At 40.7% G+C, this 19,482-nt stretch overlaps 1 protein-coding gene across 1 annotated transcript in view; it reads left to right on the forward strand.

Moving 5' to 3' along the window:
• The window catches only part of LOC134603563 (complement C3-like), a 127,182-nt gene that overhangs the window by 37,405 nt on the left and 70,295 nt on the right, over positions 1-19,482 (forward strand). Inside the window, exons 15-20 of the mRNA XM_063449656.1 lie at positions 6,645-6,774; positions 7,753-7,827; positions 8,023-8,223; positions 9,987-10,098; positions 14,606-14,691; positions 18,643-18,782. Of these exons, the coding sequence (XP_063305726.1) occupies positions 6,645-6,774; positions 7,753-7,827; positions 8,023-8,223; positions 9,987-10,098; positions 14,606-14,691; positions 18,643-18,782 (744 nt within the window). The remainder of the gene's footprint in view (positions 1-6,644; positions 6,775-7,752; positions 7,828-8,022; positions 8,224-9,986; positions 10,099-14,605; positions 14,692-18,642; positions 18,783-19,482) is intronic.

A 19,482-nucleotide genomic window follows, 5' to 3' on the forward strand; every position in this document is an offset into this window, starting at 1 on the left:
TTAGAGATCAAAGAGTTCATGAGGGTCTTGGATAGGTATAAAGTTCCATGGGCTCACTGCCCAGTACATGTTTTTGGGTAAACAGAGCTTAAGAGCGTTGGAGTACAGCCCGTCTTCAAGGGTTGCCCCTTTCTGTTTTTCCAGCTTTGTATTTCTTCAGGGTCAGTAGCTGCTTGTCATTCTTTCAGAAGCTTGAGATCTGTAGGTAGGATCTACATGGTGAGTATGGAAGTTTCTTTAGCGGACACCATTCTGTCCACTTCCCTTGGTGCACTTGTGGCTTGGTTGGCAGCTTTTAGTCAGCTGAGTGGTGCTTCTTATCTTCCAGATTGATCCAAAATAATGTGCTGCACCCAGGGCATGTCTTGAGTCAGTGTAGATATTGGCATGTCTTCCTTCAGGCATTTTGTATGCCACTGAGAAGGCTGTCAATTCAGCGTCTTGAGCAGATGTGAGTGAGGAAAGTGAAGGTGCTTGACGTACCTGATCTTCTGTAGCAACAGCAAATCCAGTATGGTACCTTTCCTCTTTATCCGCAAACAGAGTGGAGTCAGGATCTGGTAAAGCTACTTTGTCTTTCTATTCACTGTTCTCTTGCTGACCCCCCTCTGTAGAGATTTGTAAATTGAATGTTCATGTTTTGTTCTAATGAGTCAAGTTCCTTTCATGAGATTTCTGGGGACTTAGTGAAGAAAAAACATGAGGGACAGCCACCTCCCTTACTTCCATGGGAATCTGGGTCAGGGCCGCACTATTTCCTTGAGAGTGCCCAAAACAATTCTTTCATGTCTGAATAATTTTTCGTTAGTGTGGTATTCCCCCCTGGGAAGTGGCGGAAGAGTGGCCAGAGCAACATCTCTTCAAAAATATAATGTCGTCAGGTAGAGGCAGAGTTGTCTATGGGTGGAGGAAATTGGTAAGGAATAAGAAGGGAGGAAGCATATAAGGGATATAGATATGGTGGTGGGGAGATGGAAGAATGAGTAGTGGATAGAGTGAGAGGGAAGAAGGTGGAGTAGGAGAAGGAGAAGAGGAAGGAGTAGGAGGAGGAGGAGGAGGAATAGAGGAGAAGTAGGAGGAGAGAGGAGAAGGTGGAGTGGAAGGAGAAAGTGGAGTAGAGGGAGGAGTAGGAGGAGGAGTAGAGGGGAAGTAGGAGGAGAGAGGAGAAGGTGGAGTAGAGGGAGGAGTAGGAGGAGAAAGTGGAGTAGAGGGAGGAGTAGGAAGAAGAAGAAGGAGGAGTAAGAGCAGGAAGAAGGAGTAGGAGGAGGAGAAAGTGGAGTAGAGGGAGGAGTAGGAGGAGGAGTAGAGGAGAAGTAGGAGGAGAGAGGAGAAGGTGGAGTAGAGGGAGGAGTAGGAGGAGGAGTAGAGGAGAAGTAGGAGGAGAGAGGAGAAGGTGGAGTAGAGGGAGGAGTAGGAGGAGGAGAAGAGGAGAAGTAGGAGGAGAGAGGAGAAGGTGGAGTAGAGGGAGGAGTAGGAAGAGGAGGGAGGAGTAAGAGCAGGAAGAAGGAGTAGGAGGAGGAGAAGGTGGAGTAGAGGGAGGGGCAGTAGGGGAAAGTGGGGGACTGCAGATGAAGGGGAGGGATCGGTGGGAGGAATAAGCGGGGGTGGGCAGGTAAGGGAGCAGACAGGTGATGTAGCAATGGAGGAGACATCAGAAATCAAGACTAGGTAGAAATGCAATGGAGGCTGCAAATAGCCCATGTACAACAACTTTTAACTGGCCCTAAGCTTTCCCTAGAGAAAAATAATAAAAGGCTAACATGCTCATCTCGTCTCCACAAGCCTCGAACGTTTCACTCCCATGGGTGGCCCATGATGGCTTGCCCACCACTTCTCCACACGGGGTCTTGTGCCCGCGGAGACAGACGCTATCCCTGACTCTCGTTCTTAATTTAATAATTTATATCTAACATCTCAAAATGTAATTTCTACTTATATCACAAATATACATTATCACAATTTTATGTCTCGTAAATGGGATAAAATTTATTCTACTCTTTACTGATAATGTATTTTTAAAACATACAAAATAGACAAATAACATTGCCTTCTGCAAAATAAATGGAAAAGATAATGGAGATTTTGTTAAGCTTATAAATGGCTATACATTAATTCACACTTCTTGTACTCCAGTTTCTGGCTGTTAATGACAATGTACAATGTAATAGAGCAGCAGGGAATGCTAGCAGAATGCTTGGTTGCATAGGGAGAGGTATTAGCAGTAGGAAGAGGGAAGTGCAGAGTACTGGATACAGTACTGGAGACCATATCTTCAGAAGGATATGGATACCTTAGAGAGAGTTCAAAGAAGGGCTATTAAACTGGTTCATGGATTGCAGGGTAAAATTCACCAGGAAAGGTGAAAGGATCTTGACAGGTATAGCTTGGTGAAAAGATGATAAAAGCATTTTAAATACATAAAGGGAAACAACACAGTAAAAGTGGAGACTATATTTAAAAGAAGGAAAACTACCATAACAAGAGGGCATAGTCTCAAAAATAGAGGGACAAAGGTTTAAAAATGATATCAGGAAGCATTACATTACTGAGAGGGTAGTGGATACATGGAATAGCCTTCCAACTGTAGTGGTAGAGGTTAACTCAGTAGAAGTGTTTAAGCATGCGTGGGATAGGCATAAGGCTAAGCACTTGCTGCTAGTAACAGATCTAGAATTAATATACTATAATGCCCAAAGTCTCAATTCCTATGCATATGCAATAATAAAATATCTGGGTTTACAACAAAAAAATTATATTAGTCAGTCTTTTAATCTGGAGGCAAACATTATCCAGTAAAAACATTTTGAAACCAATCCCTAATTGTATTACCATTTGTTCAAGAAATCTTGGTTTATTAGAACTTTCTTTTAGTAAATGTTCTTTAAGATAACCCTTCTTTCAGCATGTTATCAATCTTTGTACACAAAGCTAAAACACACTTGTTACTTATACGTGAAACGATAGACATATATATTCTATCTACATATTAACCATTACTTGTCACAGACACTTTCCTGATATAGGGAAACTAATAGTAGGATAATTCTAGTAACCGTAACCTTTTTGTTCATAATATATGGGAATTAAGGAAGACAGCATGTCTTTAAGATAGGATGAGCATGACACAATACACGGGCGGAAAATAAATAAATAAATAAAATAAATAAATAAACTCACGGAATGCAAACAATATACCTACAGCCATTAATCACTTTTCCTCTTCACAATCTAGCTTAACAACTTTGCATATTCCCTCTATCCACATTGCATAGCAATGCAACAAATCACACTTGCCTTTACATTTTTAACTCGTCCAAATAATTCTCTATTCCTGCATCAGATTCACTTTCCTAACCTTCGTAATAAACATTGAGCTACATCCCTGACTCCTTATCTTATACAACAGTCTTGGAGAAAATACTTTGTTCCATTGCTAAATCTTATTAGTTTCTGAATAATTTTACTGAACGCAGAACTGAAAAATCAGGAATGTCACCCCTCCCTCTCCCCCCTCGCGTCTCACAGAAGGCAAGGAGAGAGCCAGCATGAAGTTTTTTTAACCATGTCAGCGCTGGAAGGACAGTTACGTTACAATTATTGCAAGCAAAGAGACACAAAAACACAACATTTAATACTCTTCAGTGAAACTCAATACAAAACCCCCACCCTCTACCAGGGTAATGGCTAACACAAAATACAAAAACAATTATTATAATATACATACATTCTTAACCCTTTGTGATCTAGTTCTTCCTCAACCCTACCTTCCTGCTGAATAGCATTGTTACTCTGTACCAGTAAGCTTGCTTTCTTCTCTGTTAGTTATCTACCACATGAAGGCACAGCAATTTTACACACTTTAGCAATCTCTATCTTCAACTAGATCACACGCGCTAGCCAGCCCTTATTGGGCTTTTCTAACCCTGTTCCATTCCCCTCCTATACAGGCGTCCCAGATATAGGGGGAAAAGGTTTTAAACAGTGTCTACAATGGTGGACTGACACTCGAGAGGGGTGGGTCCCCGTCCAGTGCGTCTTCCCAAAACGTAGACTAGTCACTAATTGGAGGTGAGAAGTGTGTGACCAATCACTTCTCTCACAATAGAAATAGGAGAGGATAGAATAATAATATAGGAAGTATAGAAAAGGTAAAGAGTAAGGAAAAATCCTTAGGGACAGACACAGGAGTTCATGAGACTCCTAATTAAACAGACAAGACAACAATACAGTTGAAATACAGTGCATGCATCACAGTTCAAATGAAATCAACAGTAATCCCTTTCCTTTACTCGTGTGCTTACTCCAAAGTCACCTCCCTCAACCTCGTAGTGTCCCCGCTCGGAGAATGACTTTCATAAGTCTCACTACCAGCGGCCACGGAAAACAACTGACACCGGTCCGAGTTCCGTCAGCCTCCCTCTGCACAGCAGTCCACAAGAATGTGGCCACCTCTATCCTCACTCCCGTAGTGCCCCTATAAAACCCACTTATAAGTCTCACTACCACGTGATGCGGAAAACAAGCAATGCCTACTTGAATCCCCCCAGGAAACAGAGTCCCCTGCCACAAGACTAAGTCCCCTACCACAAATAAACAGAAAACTGGAATTCCACCAGCCCCAGCGCTCAGGGTTGTGGTTACCAAAAGAAAACTGGAATCCCCCCAGCCGAAGCTGAGGTTTACCAAAACTGGAATACCCCCCAGCCTCAGCACTCGGGGCAATGGTTACCAAACTTGGAATTCCACTAGCCCCAGTACTCGAAACTGTGGGTTACCACGTGCACAATGAGGCTAGCTGGGCTCTCAAAGTGTCACAAGAAGGATCACAGGAAATTATGAGTCTACACAAAATCCACAGTTCCAACAATCCCCTTTTTCCTTACAGCCACAGCCACGAGGCTCCTAAAAGAGGTAAACAGGCAAAGAAGACCCCCAGGAACGCATCCACAGGTCAACCCCCCTTTTTCCCTACAACCACAGCACCGTGGTTCCTAAAAGAGGTAAAACAGGCAACAGAAGACCCCCAGGAACGAATCCACAGGTCCACCCCCCTTTATCCCAAAAGGGGTAAAATACAAACAGATAGACAGACACACTGAAGACCCAGGCAAATCCCCTCAGGTCCACCCCCCTTTATCCCAAAAAGGGGAAAACAAGCAAGACAGAACCCCAGGCAAATCCCCTGCAGGTCCACCCCCCCTTTATCTCAAAATGGGGAAACAGGCAAACAATTCAAACACAATTCAAACACACCCAGGCAACAGATAGACTAAAATTGCAGGTAAACAAGTGAGTAACGAGACACCGGGCAAGATATTACCTGTCTTTGATGTCCTCCCGGGAAGCAGTCACAGACACGTGGACGGGTCAATCAAAGGGGCCGGAACATACCGGTGGCTCTGCAGAAGTCTCTACCGTGTACTTGGAGGTGATCAGTCTCCCTTCCTACCCCCAGGATTCCCCCGTCCAACAGCATCTTCCTTAGGACGGCTCACCGGCCAGACATAGCCCGATGGCCCCACGTTGGGCGCCAAATTGATGTAGATTAATTTAGAAATAAACAAATATGTTTAAATGTCTATCTGTTCCTGTCCAAATCTGAGATGATTAAATTGCGTATACGCAGAAGTAAGCTCACACTGACACATGGAGTTCAGGTTAAAAGCACTTCAGAAAATTTAATACAATCTGGTTGGAAAACAGTTGTGTAGATCTTTTTAAAAGCAAAATGACATCATCATTGAATATCAGATAATAACAAATAAACATCATTAATTGGATTAAACGTTATGTGACTATATCAGTGTCCACCCATCAATATTATTAATTGGCTCAGGGATTTGAGTGACCAGCTAGGTGTCCTCCCACCGGGAGGTGGTATTGTTCTGGACAAGGGTGTGGACAGAAGGCTCAGGCGCCATCTTTCCCAGCATGAGGTTTACTCGGTGGAAAGGGGGGCTTGAGCGTCATTTTACACAGTCAGTGATATCGGGCCTCATGTCCAGGTGCAAGGTCTCTTATGAATAGAACATTTCATTACTACTGTGTTCTCGTGGCCTTCAAATTATACTATGTTGCAAGTTAGGGGAAAGTCAGTAAAGTCAGCAGTTCCTGAGTTAATCATGTCTTTATAGAGAATACAGTCTTTGTCTATTGTATTAGATGTGCTGGGAAATTCTGTCATGTAATGTAGTTTTAAAATGAACAAGTTAGGTTATGAGGACAAAATGGAGGATTGAAGAAGTCAGGTTAGGAGGACAAAATGGAGGATTCACAGTATGCAGTTAAAATGGAGTTAGTACAATAATTCAATACAAGTTCAATAAAGATTTTTAATAATTCTACATCACTATCAAGATGGAAAATAAAAAAGTGTAAACCCGAGGAGATGTAAAAAAAAAAGTATAGTAAATATAAATGTATTTAAATCATTATTATTACTATATAACTGTGAATATTTATTTTTTAAGGTGAGGTTTCACATATATTCATATCTCTTCTGTTCACTATGGTTATATTTTATTTGTTATTACAATTCAAGTTATATTATCAGTGAGTGATTAAACAAACGTATTGCTCATATTGGATTTTTTTCTTGGAATGGACTTTCTATTTTTTTATTGAAACATTGCTTCTTGTTTCAGGTCTGGGACTCTGTTGAGAAGTCGGACATCGGGTGCACTCCAGGAGGTGGTGCGAACAATGAGGGGGTGTTTTATGATGCAGGATTAGCCTTACATACAACATTCCAAACATCAACCAGACAGAGATCAGGTATGACCGGGCATCATAAACTGAAACCTGATGGAATACTAGCTTGTTAAATATATTCTATACAATTCTTTCAAACTGTAAACTATTTTAATAAAACCGCTACCATTTCTTGTTTCTGGTGCTGTTAATATATACAATCATACAACAATCCACTCTGTTTGTTGCTCTCTTTTAATAACTTTGTAAAAGAAAAAATAGCAATCGATTTGCAAAAACAAAAAGTAATAATAACTAACATAATCTGTGCTTTTTTTGTGCTCTGGAAAGCAGTGTGCACATTTAATTTATATATCAGTCTGCATAACTACTCTGTTATTTATTGACAATATCTTTGTTGATCCTTATTTAATGGACAGTTCAAAGATTTCAAATGAGTTGTCCAAAGTGCAGGAGCTGACTGTCCTTAGGGGAAACTAGGGGGTGTTTATCCTGGTCCCCATTGAGGAGGCTTCCTATTCACTCATACAAAGGAGTTTAAATATAAGCCTGTATCAACATTGCCTTCCTAAAATGACTGACAACCACGTGCATGTGGTTAATCACCATGTCTCAAGCTGATTGTGTGCTACAGAACAAGGATTGAGTAATGGCTACATTTAAGGAAAACCATGAAATGAGCTCTGAGTTAGTTGAGTAATCCAAGTTGGTGTCCTGTCTCCTTAAGCCTCACAATAATGTATGTAATTAGTATCCCTATATTTGCAATAATGTATCTGATAGATAAATACTAGTTTATGGATGTTGGATTCCTTTTACATGATAATACGTTAATGATGTGAGAAAAAAATATTTTGAAGCAGGGAATACTACATGACGTAAGTGGTGGATGTGCACCGTGAACTAAGGAGATAATGTCTATACAAACAGATTTTTGAATCTAGAATTTTACATATCCATGGAATGAAAGCTCATTTGCTGTTTCATCTTGATGTCCTCATATGTTTTGCTCTATTATTTTATTTTTCTCTCTTCCATTAGAACAATTTTGTGAGATCAAAGCAAATCGCAAACGTCGGTCATCCGTGGCATATATTGAATATAAAGCTACCAAAGGTACATCTATACATCTAACCACTCAACAGTTACCTCCTGGTTTTTAGTGTTTTGACATCCCTAGCATGTTTTCAGTCACCATCTGATTCAATTCTCTTTTTTAATGTTCTCTCTTCTCATCACATCACATCCATTTCTCTTCATTGTAAATTCTCTCTGGGTTCGGACTGATGACCACATGTCCTCATTTTTCAGCCTCCTCATATAATGGTCTGTTGAAGAAGTGCTGCCAAGATGGGATGCAGGAAAATCTGATGGGTCACAGCTGTGAGCACCGTTCACGCTATATCCAAGAAGGGAAAGAGTGTGTGGATGCCTTTCTAGACTGCTGCAATGATGTAGAAAAGAAAAAGGAATTGGACCGAAAACTGAAAGTAGAAAGCTCGTTGGAGAGAAGTGAGTGTTTATGATGTAGAACCGGAATAGTGACAAAAAAGACCTACCACCAAAACCCTGTCACGGAGTTCCAAACAAAAAAAAGAGACAAGATCAAAAAGTGATGTTTCTCTTTTTTAATTGGATTTGTTTTCCCATTCAGTGATATGATCACTTAAAAGTGTAATTCTTTGGATCAACAACAGCAACAGAAATGTTCAATTTGGTGGATCACAGTCTTTTCTAAACCTATATCATTATGTAATGATTCAAATGAATGTAAACAAACCTCACTTTTGGAGGAATTAGCAATTCTGTCTTGCAAAGACAGGCAAACAATTCATTGAAGAATGGGGTAGATTCATTCTGTGGATAAACATAACATATACTCTCTTTTTTTAAAATACTTCCTTATCCTTTCTCTCTATTTTCTAAGCGTTCCAGAGATTACTGCACTTATTGATTTGCAAATTTTCTTTACAGAGTAGCTTCTACTTATATGATGCATTCATGGAATAAAGGTTTATCCTGAAATTGGGTTTTAAGGAACTGTTATTTATTCATAGTAGTATTATCACTATCCTTGTCATCAGCATCAATACATTGTAGGTTCATAAGCGGGACCGCAGTTCCTTTTGTATGAGTATGTGTTCATTATTTTTCTGTGTTCAATCTATTACAAGGGTGCTGCAAAATTTGGTATGAACAAGAGACAACTACAGAATGCACTTCATCAGAGATAATTCAAATTAATAAACAACCAGTTTTAAACAAGGATGACTCAAACATTACTTGCTTTATCCTCACAATTGAGGATGGAAGTGAAATGTAAATTAGCCAGCCCTGTCCTATTGTTCTTTAACCCTAATAATAACATGCAGAAAATGCCTTACCCTTTTATATATATATATATATATATATATATATATATATATATATATATATATATATCAGCATATCTAAGAGATTTTCAAGCTCCTTCAGAATGTAACTAGTAGTATCAGGTAATGATTAGTTCTCTGTGCTGGTAATCCCCAGCACCACTCAGCAACTCCACATATGATCAATGGCCAATGATCCTCAACAACCTTCCCACCACATTTCAACATAATTAAAGCTATTTATCAAAATCTATACCTGCGCCATCCTTATCTAGTGCCGTCCTACCACTAATTTCCACAAGTAAAAGGTAAGGTGACAGAGTTTCTATAAAAAAAATATAGAATTAAGTTTGTAAAAGTAAAATTGTCTTTAATCATGCTCAACTTGAAAAGAGGGAACAGCACATATAGCAGTAACAAACTAATTCCTGATTCCAGCAAGTGACAATTCTATGTCAAGTACAAACACAAAAAAGCACCGCGCTTACAGCAGCAGTAGCTTAGTATCCAGCAGCTTAAAATACATAGTAAAAAAAAAGAGAACGTTACCTGCGCTCTGGCCTAAATCCCCATGTACATTAAAACAAAATGGAGGCTCTTTAGTTTTATTCCAATGGCCATTTGAATATATAAGCTCACCAGCCACGTCAAGGCAAGCCTCAATAGGTTAGTTCCTACACTAGCCATTAGATATGCTGATATCAGCCAAGAATCTCCAGTAAGACAGGAAGGGGTATTTTATAAACCCTTTCACATTTAACCCTTTATAGGGCTTCTATACATACAATAAACTTTACTGGTATCAGACAAAGTGTAAACATCTCTTTGTTTTTACTAATTCTATGTCAAGATCTAATCCCTTGCATTAACTTGTGATCAATAAATCTGCATTCTGCTTTCCAGGTGATGAGGATGAGAATTTCTTAGACTATGCTGATGTTACAGTGAGGACTCAGTTCCCAGAGAGCTGGCTATGGACTGTAAGACAAATGACAGCAAAAGCAGATTTCAATGGGTGAGTGACCTATTCATTTTCTTCATTTTAGGCTTATTAGTAGCTGAATTATTTTTTTTTTCTAACCTGGTTATATTCAGATCTGTAATATATCCAATAAATGAAGCCTCAATTACAATGAATCTTCCTTACAAATGGTTTCTTTCTATGAATTTAACATGATTGTGGGCCCTTTTCTGAATTGTAACCATGTTTATCAGAAGATTGGCCTGCTGAAATCCATATTATCATGAACTACTAGACAATATCACTCTAACACAAACTAACTAGTAAAAAACAACAGTGACATAACAATAGGACTGTAGTGAAAGTAGTTCTGGATTTCAGGTGGCTAGAGAGTGCTGCTTACCTACACCTCACCGTCCAAGAGGTTTATCCCATTTCATTTTCCTGTTTACCTACACCTCACCGTCCTAGAGGTTTATCCCATTTTCCATACCATGTTTCTCTTCATCACTGATATAATGCTCTATTTGCTCACGGCTGGTGACAGCACACATCAGTCTTACCAAAGTTCACCTATTACATATGCCTTTGTGTTGTTTGGTGTGATCTGAGAAAACAGAGTAAATGATAAGTTGCCAGCCACGTACAGAGATAGAAAAAAAGATCATCGTGAAGAACAGTAGCAGTGGTTCCTACAGTCCTAAAGTGGTTCTCTACTACTACCACATCCAAGGTAAGAGGATCATCACAGAAAAGGGAAGATTCAAAGAAAGGGTAACAAGTTTTTTTTGGAAATGTTTTGCTTGGGGAACCCAGATGAATTGTCATGCATTGAACTCTTCCCTCCTTTGTCATGCTTTCATCACAAACTACCTTAATCATCACACACTAGCATAGAAACCAAACAAAATCTGATTCTTAATAACAACCTTCAGTTTTTGTTATCCTAACATATCCCTAAGAAAAGTATTTACTTAGGGATTGTAACGGATCACCTGGCACCCCGACTGAGTACCTCCGTTGATGGATGCTCCTAGTGATTCCCGAGGGCTCCAAGCACTCCACTCAACACCTTAAGCACTGCAGACCCCACGAACCGCCGCAGCTTGGTTGGGGTCTTGCCGTCTCTTACCTACCCTGGACCTACGACAAGGCTCCAGGCTACAGTGGGTGAACCCCTCTTCCTTCAGAGAGCAAAGCAGGAACAAGCTCTTAAAAGAGCTTAGTGATTATAGCCAGGGGAGTATACAGCGTATAGCAATCCCCGGTGTAGATGCAGCCTTTTCCCCCACACATGAGACAAGGCTCTATGTTGAGGGTAAAACAGGAACTCAGCAGTCTGAGGGTTGATTGGCACTTATATACAGGTTTTACCACACAGTTACCACCCACGTGTACCTTGTGGATCACAGGACACAAAGTTGTAAAAACCAATCAGGACAGACTTGTACATTTAGACACTCCCAAATACTACACACAAACTCTCCCCTCTGCCTGTGATATAATTACTGAACACAATGGGCTAACTTAATTATCACAGGCAGGAAAATATACAGTTTTATACAATATTCATAACTTCCAAACTATACATGCAATTCCATAAAAGTTACATATTCTAAACCAGCATAATCAGTATACAAACATATGTAAAAATCATCCGAATTGGTTCAGTGGTTCGGAAGATAGCTGGTAGTCCTATTTGACCAACCGCAAGCATGGCTTTCCTGCCCAAGAGTTCCATAGATTTAGGCTGTGCGGTCGGTCTATTTCACATAGAAAAAAGACTAAGTCCTATTCGAATGCACGAATGGGGGCCGTTCGTGCAAATATCCCATATTAATGCGGCATTCTAATATTCGAACGCACTTCGATCTCCGTCGAAGTGTAGAAGTGGCAAAGAAGGTAAGGTACAGCGGTGTTCGTGCTGTCATGTAGCCGATTTCAGTTCCATGAGCTCGACAGCAAAACACCGCTGACCGCGTTAGACTAAACAAGATGGCCGATGCCACGTGTTCAACTATACGAATGGCGGCCACCCAGTGTTCGACAATTAACTTGTGGTTAACCACCAGCCTGGGAGGTAAATGGGCTGCACACTCCACTTGTGTGTGGTCCGCCTGTTCGGTAATTTGTTCGGTAAGCCCCAATTACCGAACCATATAGGAAAAGTACACGAACAAAGTATTTTCACAGTCTGGGGACACAGTGTTAAAGGTGCACTGCCTCAAAAGTCTCAATATGCCCAAAATAATGTTTTTAAAGGGCCATCCATCCCAGGGCCATAGTTATAAGGCAGGAGGCTGGCAATTAGGCTCCTACAAAAGCAAGTGGCGAAGTGCACTTCGTCACAGGGATCTTCTAAGCCTTCGTGAACAACAAAAGGAAAATCTAAACTCTCCCTTTTAGTCTTCAAAGTGCACAATCAGGTGTAGATGACCATTATATAGCTCCTGTAGCTTTCAATAGCTCTCTCAATGTATACAACAGCATCAAATTCATTAATTTTGTAGTGAAATTAAAAATTACTTAAACTGATATCAGAATGGATTAGAGAAATCTAAACAATGCATCTGAATCACAGAATGCTATGGATACTAAGCTGAACCATCTAACCAATTTTTTTTTTTAGCTATTTGAGGTTTCATGATACGGTTTTTGCTATTGCAAAGGTTGTCCTTAAGTGCTATCAGATCAAGGGGCCGAGGGAGTTGCTGGCAGAAATGGACACATATTACGATCAATCCAATACATCCAGTTTAGCGGATGATCACCAATACCTGAGTTTTTACATTTTTACAGTAGAATGCAGTGGTCTACTGTGTCAAATTTAGGTCTTCTTGTTCCATGCCAGTTAAATTTTAATTTTATATATTGGGTCTTTGCAAACTAAATGAGGCCTGATTTACATTAGTAATTTCAGAATGCATGTCATTATTAGCTTAGCAATCAGGTGGAACAAGCGACAAAATAATAATTAAAGACATTTGCTAAGGGGTGTTGCAGGGTTTAGTTGTCCGCTTTGACAGTGGAGGGTTAGGAGTGGATTTAGGGGGTTTGTAGGTTATTTATAATTTCCAAAAGTTTCTAGATTTTGATATGTTATTGTTCAAATTGTCACGGAAATATTGGCTCAAGGCTCAAGTTTCCTTGTGTAGTGAGTTTAAATAAGTGGTGCCTGATATCACAAGAGTGACTCCAAAACATCATAGATTTGCAATGCAGAAATGGCAATGAACTTGCGTCACTTTTAGTTTCAGATTTAGAGTGGGCATTGTTGATTCTGTCACTACTGATGAAGGGTTCTCTTGAGGTGGGAATGTGTGCTAAGTGCTCAATCCTCATGTCTATATTGATGCAGAACTGATGCAAGGTTGGGATATTGGCAAATTCTTTTCAGTTCACAACAATATTGAGGCAGGATCTGAGCACAGCATTACACGGGGCATTAGATTGACTCCAAGTGCAAGTTGAAAACGTGATATATATCCAGTGATCCAGCAAAAGGATGCTTGTCACCTGGGGCATTCTATCACATGATGTAGGATTGCAAGGTCTTCTAGTACACTCGTATACTAGTTGTCAGGATTACTAATTGATCCAGCACGTAGAACTTTATCACACCTAGGACTAAAAGGTAACATCTTACCGGGCCTTCGAATGGCCGGACTTAACATACCAGAGAATAGTCAAAATACTAGCAGAGGTCGGGGACACAGAATGAGACACAACGATGAGGAAAAACCAAAAGTCAGGAACACCAGAATACAGGGAAGCCAAACGAAGCCAAAGTCAATAACCAGAAATAAACGCTCAGGAACACACTCTCGGACAACCACTAAGGGAAACCATGACAGGGCCATGAGGAGATGGAAAAATGTGTTTAAATACGCCTTTTACAAATCTGATTGGGCGAAATCGTCTCTTGACACCAGAACACGCGTGCGTCTCGCGTGTGACGTCACACGCACGCCGACGTTGTCATCGCCGTGGGCGGACGTGGGGCTATAATTTGGTGTGGATCCACAGCGGCCGACATCCATCAACATGTTGCAGGAGTCAGGTACACTGACGCATGGCCGCTGAGTACAGATACCGCAAGGTGAGGATGAACATGTTACACTAGTGACATTTTGAGGCTGGTTATATATACCTTAAGTACTATTGTTAAGAAAGTTATTTTGATTATTAATTCTTAATATTAATGTTACAATTATCCCACTGCACTGAATAACAGGTGGACAAACAAATTAATAATTACAGCATTGAAGTTGGACATACAGAGCTAAAAGGTGGTGAGGGCCATTTTCAAGCAATCTTACAGTCTAAAATGAGTGGACTATAATTATAGAAATTGTTAAGGTTTGATTTTGCGATCATTGACCCTGTTCTATTGTTCAGACACCAGGAACTCAAAGGAGACTCTAGCAGTACAATATTTCTCTGTATATAAAAAGATCATGTAAAACCTCTAGTAATAAGAGGAAGTAACAGCACTCATAATAAGCTCAAGGAAACTCATTACATGTCCCACCTGTAACACCTGTCTTCATTTGTAATGTAGAATTTCCACAGAGGAAGTCAAGGTAACCGTGAAAGACTCAATTACAACATGGGAGGTGCTGGCAGTGAGTCTGTCTGAAAATAAAGGTAAGTTGGATTTGTCTGAACAGGAATTAGCTCTACATGCAGTGAGATCTGCACTGTAGATAATTAGCTTTAATAGTATTATTTAAGATCCATACATAGGGTGTACATAATATGGTATAGTCATAATCTATTTATCCATGCAGGATTATCATGATTTAGGATTAGCATGGTTTGTTTATTATTTAGCAAAACTATGTGTTTATTATTAGCCATGAGTTTCCCCATATAGTGTGTGATATACACTCAAAATGGTGTGTATTGGAATGCTGAAGTGATCAGTCGCAAGAGAGAGCAGTTCCGTACCTTAAACGAACATAAAATGACATTAAATAACCCCCCTTCCACCCTGACCAACGGAAACTACCCCGAGACCATATGGGGAAAAAACAGGAAGAAAACGACTCCACATAAAGCCCACCTCGTGGCTCACAATAGGGGAGATGTGGAGGCAAACACGTGGCGGCAGCGAATCTAACATGCCGGCGCTGCACGGAGGGTGCTCGGACTTCTCCGAGGAACTATCTGATGACATGGGGGAAGATTATATGCCAACACCCAATCGCAAACCGGGGGGGGGGGGAAGCAGTGGGGAGCTGGCACGGACTCGGAGCCTGTAACCACAGCGGTCCTTAAAACGATACTTGCGGACCTGCAGAGGCAGATCTACAAGGATGTCACAGCACTCCGCACAGACATACAAGGCCTGACAGGCTGCATCACCACTCTAGACGGAACCACACAAGCCCAGGCCCAGGACTTTTCCGGATTACAACAATCCATACTAGAGCTACAACAGCAGAACCAGCAATATGAACGCCGCCTCGCGGTACAAGAAGACTCCAGATGGCAAAAAAATATTAAGACCAGGGGAGTCCCTGAGGAAATCCCGGATACAGATTTGCCAAAAGTCATGGGGCGCCTATTGCCAGCAATCCTGACACGCAGGCAAGCCGAAATACTGGCCCCAGAGGGAGTTTTCAGGGTCCCCAAACCGGGCAATGCTCCAACAACAGCCACAAGGGATGTAATCCTCACCCTCCGCAACGGAAAAGAAAAAGCGTCAATCCTCTCTGTCCTACGGGGAAGAACCCCCCTTCGCTTTGAAGACATGGACCTGAAGTTCTATACAGACCTGTCCGGAGGCACCCTAGCCTGGCGCAGGTCACTTAAACCGTTCACCACAGTGCTCCGTCTCCAAAATATTGAATATCGCTGGCGTTCCTCCAGGGCGCTGACAGTAGCACGAGGGACGACCACGCACATCATCCAAGACATACAGGAAGCCCAGGCCCTACTGCGGACTCTGGGACTGCATCATGAACTTCTTATCCAGGTTGGGCAGGCTAATAACACCCCAGCTACCCACACCTGGACACCGGACAAGACCGCAACATTTATCCCTCGGGACTCCATGCCAGTCTCTTATGCGGCAGTCATCTCATAAGGGCAAGACTTCACTCATCCCAAGGTGAATCTGATATAACACTGGGCACTGGGAGGATATCTATACATAGTAGCCACAACCGCCCACAATACCACATTTTTGCCCGACCAACTACCAAGACAGCTTCAACAGTCCTATAGACTGCCAAATCTGACCCCAAACCACAGCCACCCGCATGGCTCTCACACAGACTGCCAAAGTTAACCCCGACATATAGAAAGCTGCAAGTCTGTGTTCACAGAGGCTTTTAAATCCTAATACTTCTAGCAGGAGCTGGATGACCGGGACACTTGTCACCACAGATGAGATAAGCACCCCACATTTCCCACTGTTTTTATTTGTGACTGTTTCTGACTTGTTACCTCTGCAGCACTTTAGGTTACTTTTACATCACCGTGCTTCGTGCTGGCCACGGTGACATCTATGATATAGCAACCCATGTTCACAGGCCTAATGCAATGACAACGATCCCACTTTGTTTTTGCTTATTGTCTAACACCCACATAATGTTTGGCGGTGCACAAACTTACAAATGTCAGGGCTAGCTTATGAAGCGGAATATTGTCTCAATTGCAGTATATTCTTATTATTATAATATTCTTATTATTTAACCCTTAGAAATAGCTGTTTCAGATAAGCTTGTAAAATACAAAGTTAACAACTGATTTTCTGCTCTCCAAGTTAGCTACATGAACTATATGTTCGCTAGTCAGCGATGATCTACAGTCAGAGATTTTGTATGCGACTACACTGATTTCGTATCATACTAAGTACAATGTTTCACTTGTGACTGCCGACAGTAACTAGCTGGTAGTCAGGCTTCTATCGGAGGTGTCTTCTAGCCTTCATGGGCCACTCTTGCATGCAAAATTTAGCTTTCCTAACAATGCCTTGCACTTTAGATTGACCCCAGGGACCCGGACTCCAGAAAGCTGAACCAGCGATATAAAGGCACAAAAGTATAAAGGCGTATATGTTTTGGTTTAGTTTAGGCTCGTTGCCCACCTATGCAACATACCTCTTCAATGCAATAAATTGCAGCCGACCAGCAAGCTAATATAGAGTACCTAGAACCAGCCTGTCTTACTCACTTGAATGTGTATATATTTGCATAAGCTGAGATGTAAATAGACGAACAAACACTACTCAGAACAAGCATAGATGTTTAAAGACATAAGCCGGGTGATACCATTGTGACTATACAAGTTAGTAATACTAACCCCGCGGAGTGGGGGGGGGGGGCGCGCTTCATATTAGTATACAAGCCTGGTGACTTCACTGTGATGCCTCAACCAGTTATGCTAATTTAACTTCAACCATTTTTGCTTATAGCTTGTTTACTGTATTGTTTACTGTATTGTTATCGTATTAATTTAAAAATGTATGCATACGCAACATGCCACAACTGTTATAATATGACTATGAAAATCGAGCCTGCTGATGCCGTTGGGGCGAAACAGGCACTGTTGTACCTACCTGCATACCAAAAATAAAGAATTAAAAAAAAAATGGTGTATTGTTTCATGGTCTTTATCCATGAAGAGTATGTGTGATTACACTTATGAAACCATCATACCCCAGTTTAAATTTGTTTAAAACAGGGTGAGCCAAAATTCAAAGTAGGATTTGATAGGTAATCAACTTATTTGTTAGTGGTTTATTTTAAATGTTTTTCTGGTACATAACGTTTAGGAAATTCATCATGGGTAATTTCAAAAATCAACAACTTAAAAAGTGGTGTGAGATATGGGGACGTGATTGAAAATGTTTTACTTGCTGTAGTGGAAAATCTTTCTGAAATAGGGTTTCAACAGGGTGGGACTACTGTCCATACAGCTGGAGTCACAATGGATCTCCTGAGTCAACTGTTCAAAGAGGAGATAGATATTTGTTTTTTAAATCACAGTTTAATTGGGCACCACGGTCGCCTAACCTTTCAGCAACCATTTACTTCCTGTGGGGTTATCTGAAAGAGCGGGTATACATGAACAAACCATGCACAATTGAGCAGCTCAATTTGAGTGCTAGAGCGTCCAACATTAACTAATGTTATGACCATTGCAATTGAGAACCTGACTTTGCGAGGTGTCAAATAGAGCGTATTTAAAAGATGTCATCTTCAGTATCTAGTGAGACAAATCTTCATACATTAATCATTCCTTGTATGTAATATCATTGAAATTTGTTAATTAATAAAAACATTATTGACTCCTCAAACCCTACTCTGAATTTTGGCCCACTCTAAAGTACACATTGGTCTCTTTTTTCCCATGTGAGGGTCTGTATGATTTAAAATAAGGCTAATTAGTTTCCCTATGTATGGTGTGTAGGATTTAGAATTAGGATGGTTAATTTTTCTATATTGAGTGTGTTTGATTTAGATCTAGAGAAGACATTATATGAGAAGACAAAAAATGTTGGCTTCAGCCATGTCTAGTTGCTTTTCACATGAAATTGACAATAATTTTTCCATAAATATCAATGGTGATATTTTTTTTTATATACAGGTATATGTGTATCGAAACCCCATGATTTGATAGTTTTCCAGGATTTTTTTATTGACCTGAAGTTGCCATATTCTGTGGTGAGGAATGAGCAAGTGGAGATCCGGGCTATCCTATATAATTATGGACCAGGCGAAATTAAGGTAAATTTAATGGGGGAGAAAAGTTGATTCCAAAGACATGATATCCTTAATCTTCTGGAGAGGTATCTGTAACCACAAAAGCTCACTCTCTCTTATCTTGTAAGCAGCTGTATTATTGATGTTTTTATTTGTTTATTTGACTGCAATAAATTGTGTTAAATATTCACAATTTTGCTATTCAGAGTGACTATACTATTATCTACCTGTTGCATTTTTCGTTTACATACATGAAGCCCCTTCTGAGCAAAATTAAGTATTTATATTTATATTTGTACTTTACTTACACCATGGGTCCATGACCACTATTTACTTATGCGCTCCACTTATATTCCATATCTATAACTATCTTCTATTTGTGCTGATTCACTCTTGCGCCCCGTTTTTTGCTCTCCACAAGTTTAAAGGGTAATCCAGACGTGGACTCCTTGCTCACGGTGCCTAGAGAGATATTAGCTATGCCTCACTAATGATGCCTAACAAGGCTGAAACAATCGTCTGGGGTTGCTGTGTCTCTCATGCTGGGATTTCGGATGTGGACTGCCCGTATGGGTGGGACTAGTCTGATATGTTTCAGAGATGTTATCTCTGTAATGGCACAAGATGAGCTAAAACCAGCTTGAGATCTGAGCGGGGACCCACCAAAGAGCAGGCTATTTCAGCTGCTGCCCGTTCTCAGTATTCTCTTGCGCCCTGTTTTTTG

The sequence above is a fragment of the Pelobates fuscus genome, chromosome 3 (genome assembly GCF_036172605.1).
Source record: "Pelobates fuscus isolate aPelFus1 chromosome 3, aPelFus1.pri, whole genome shotgun sequence".
In the NCBI taxonomy this organism is placed as follows: Eukaryota; Metazoa; Chordata; class Amphibia; order Anura; family Pelobatidae; genus Pelobates; species Pelobates fuscus.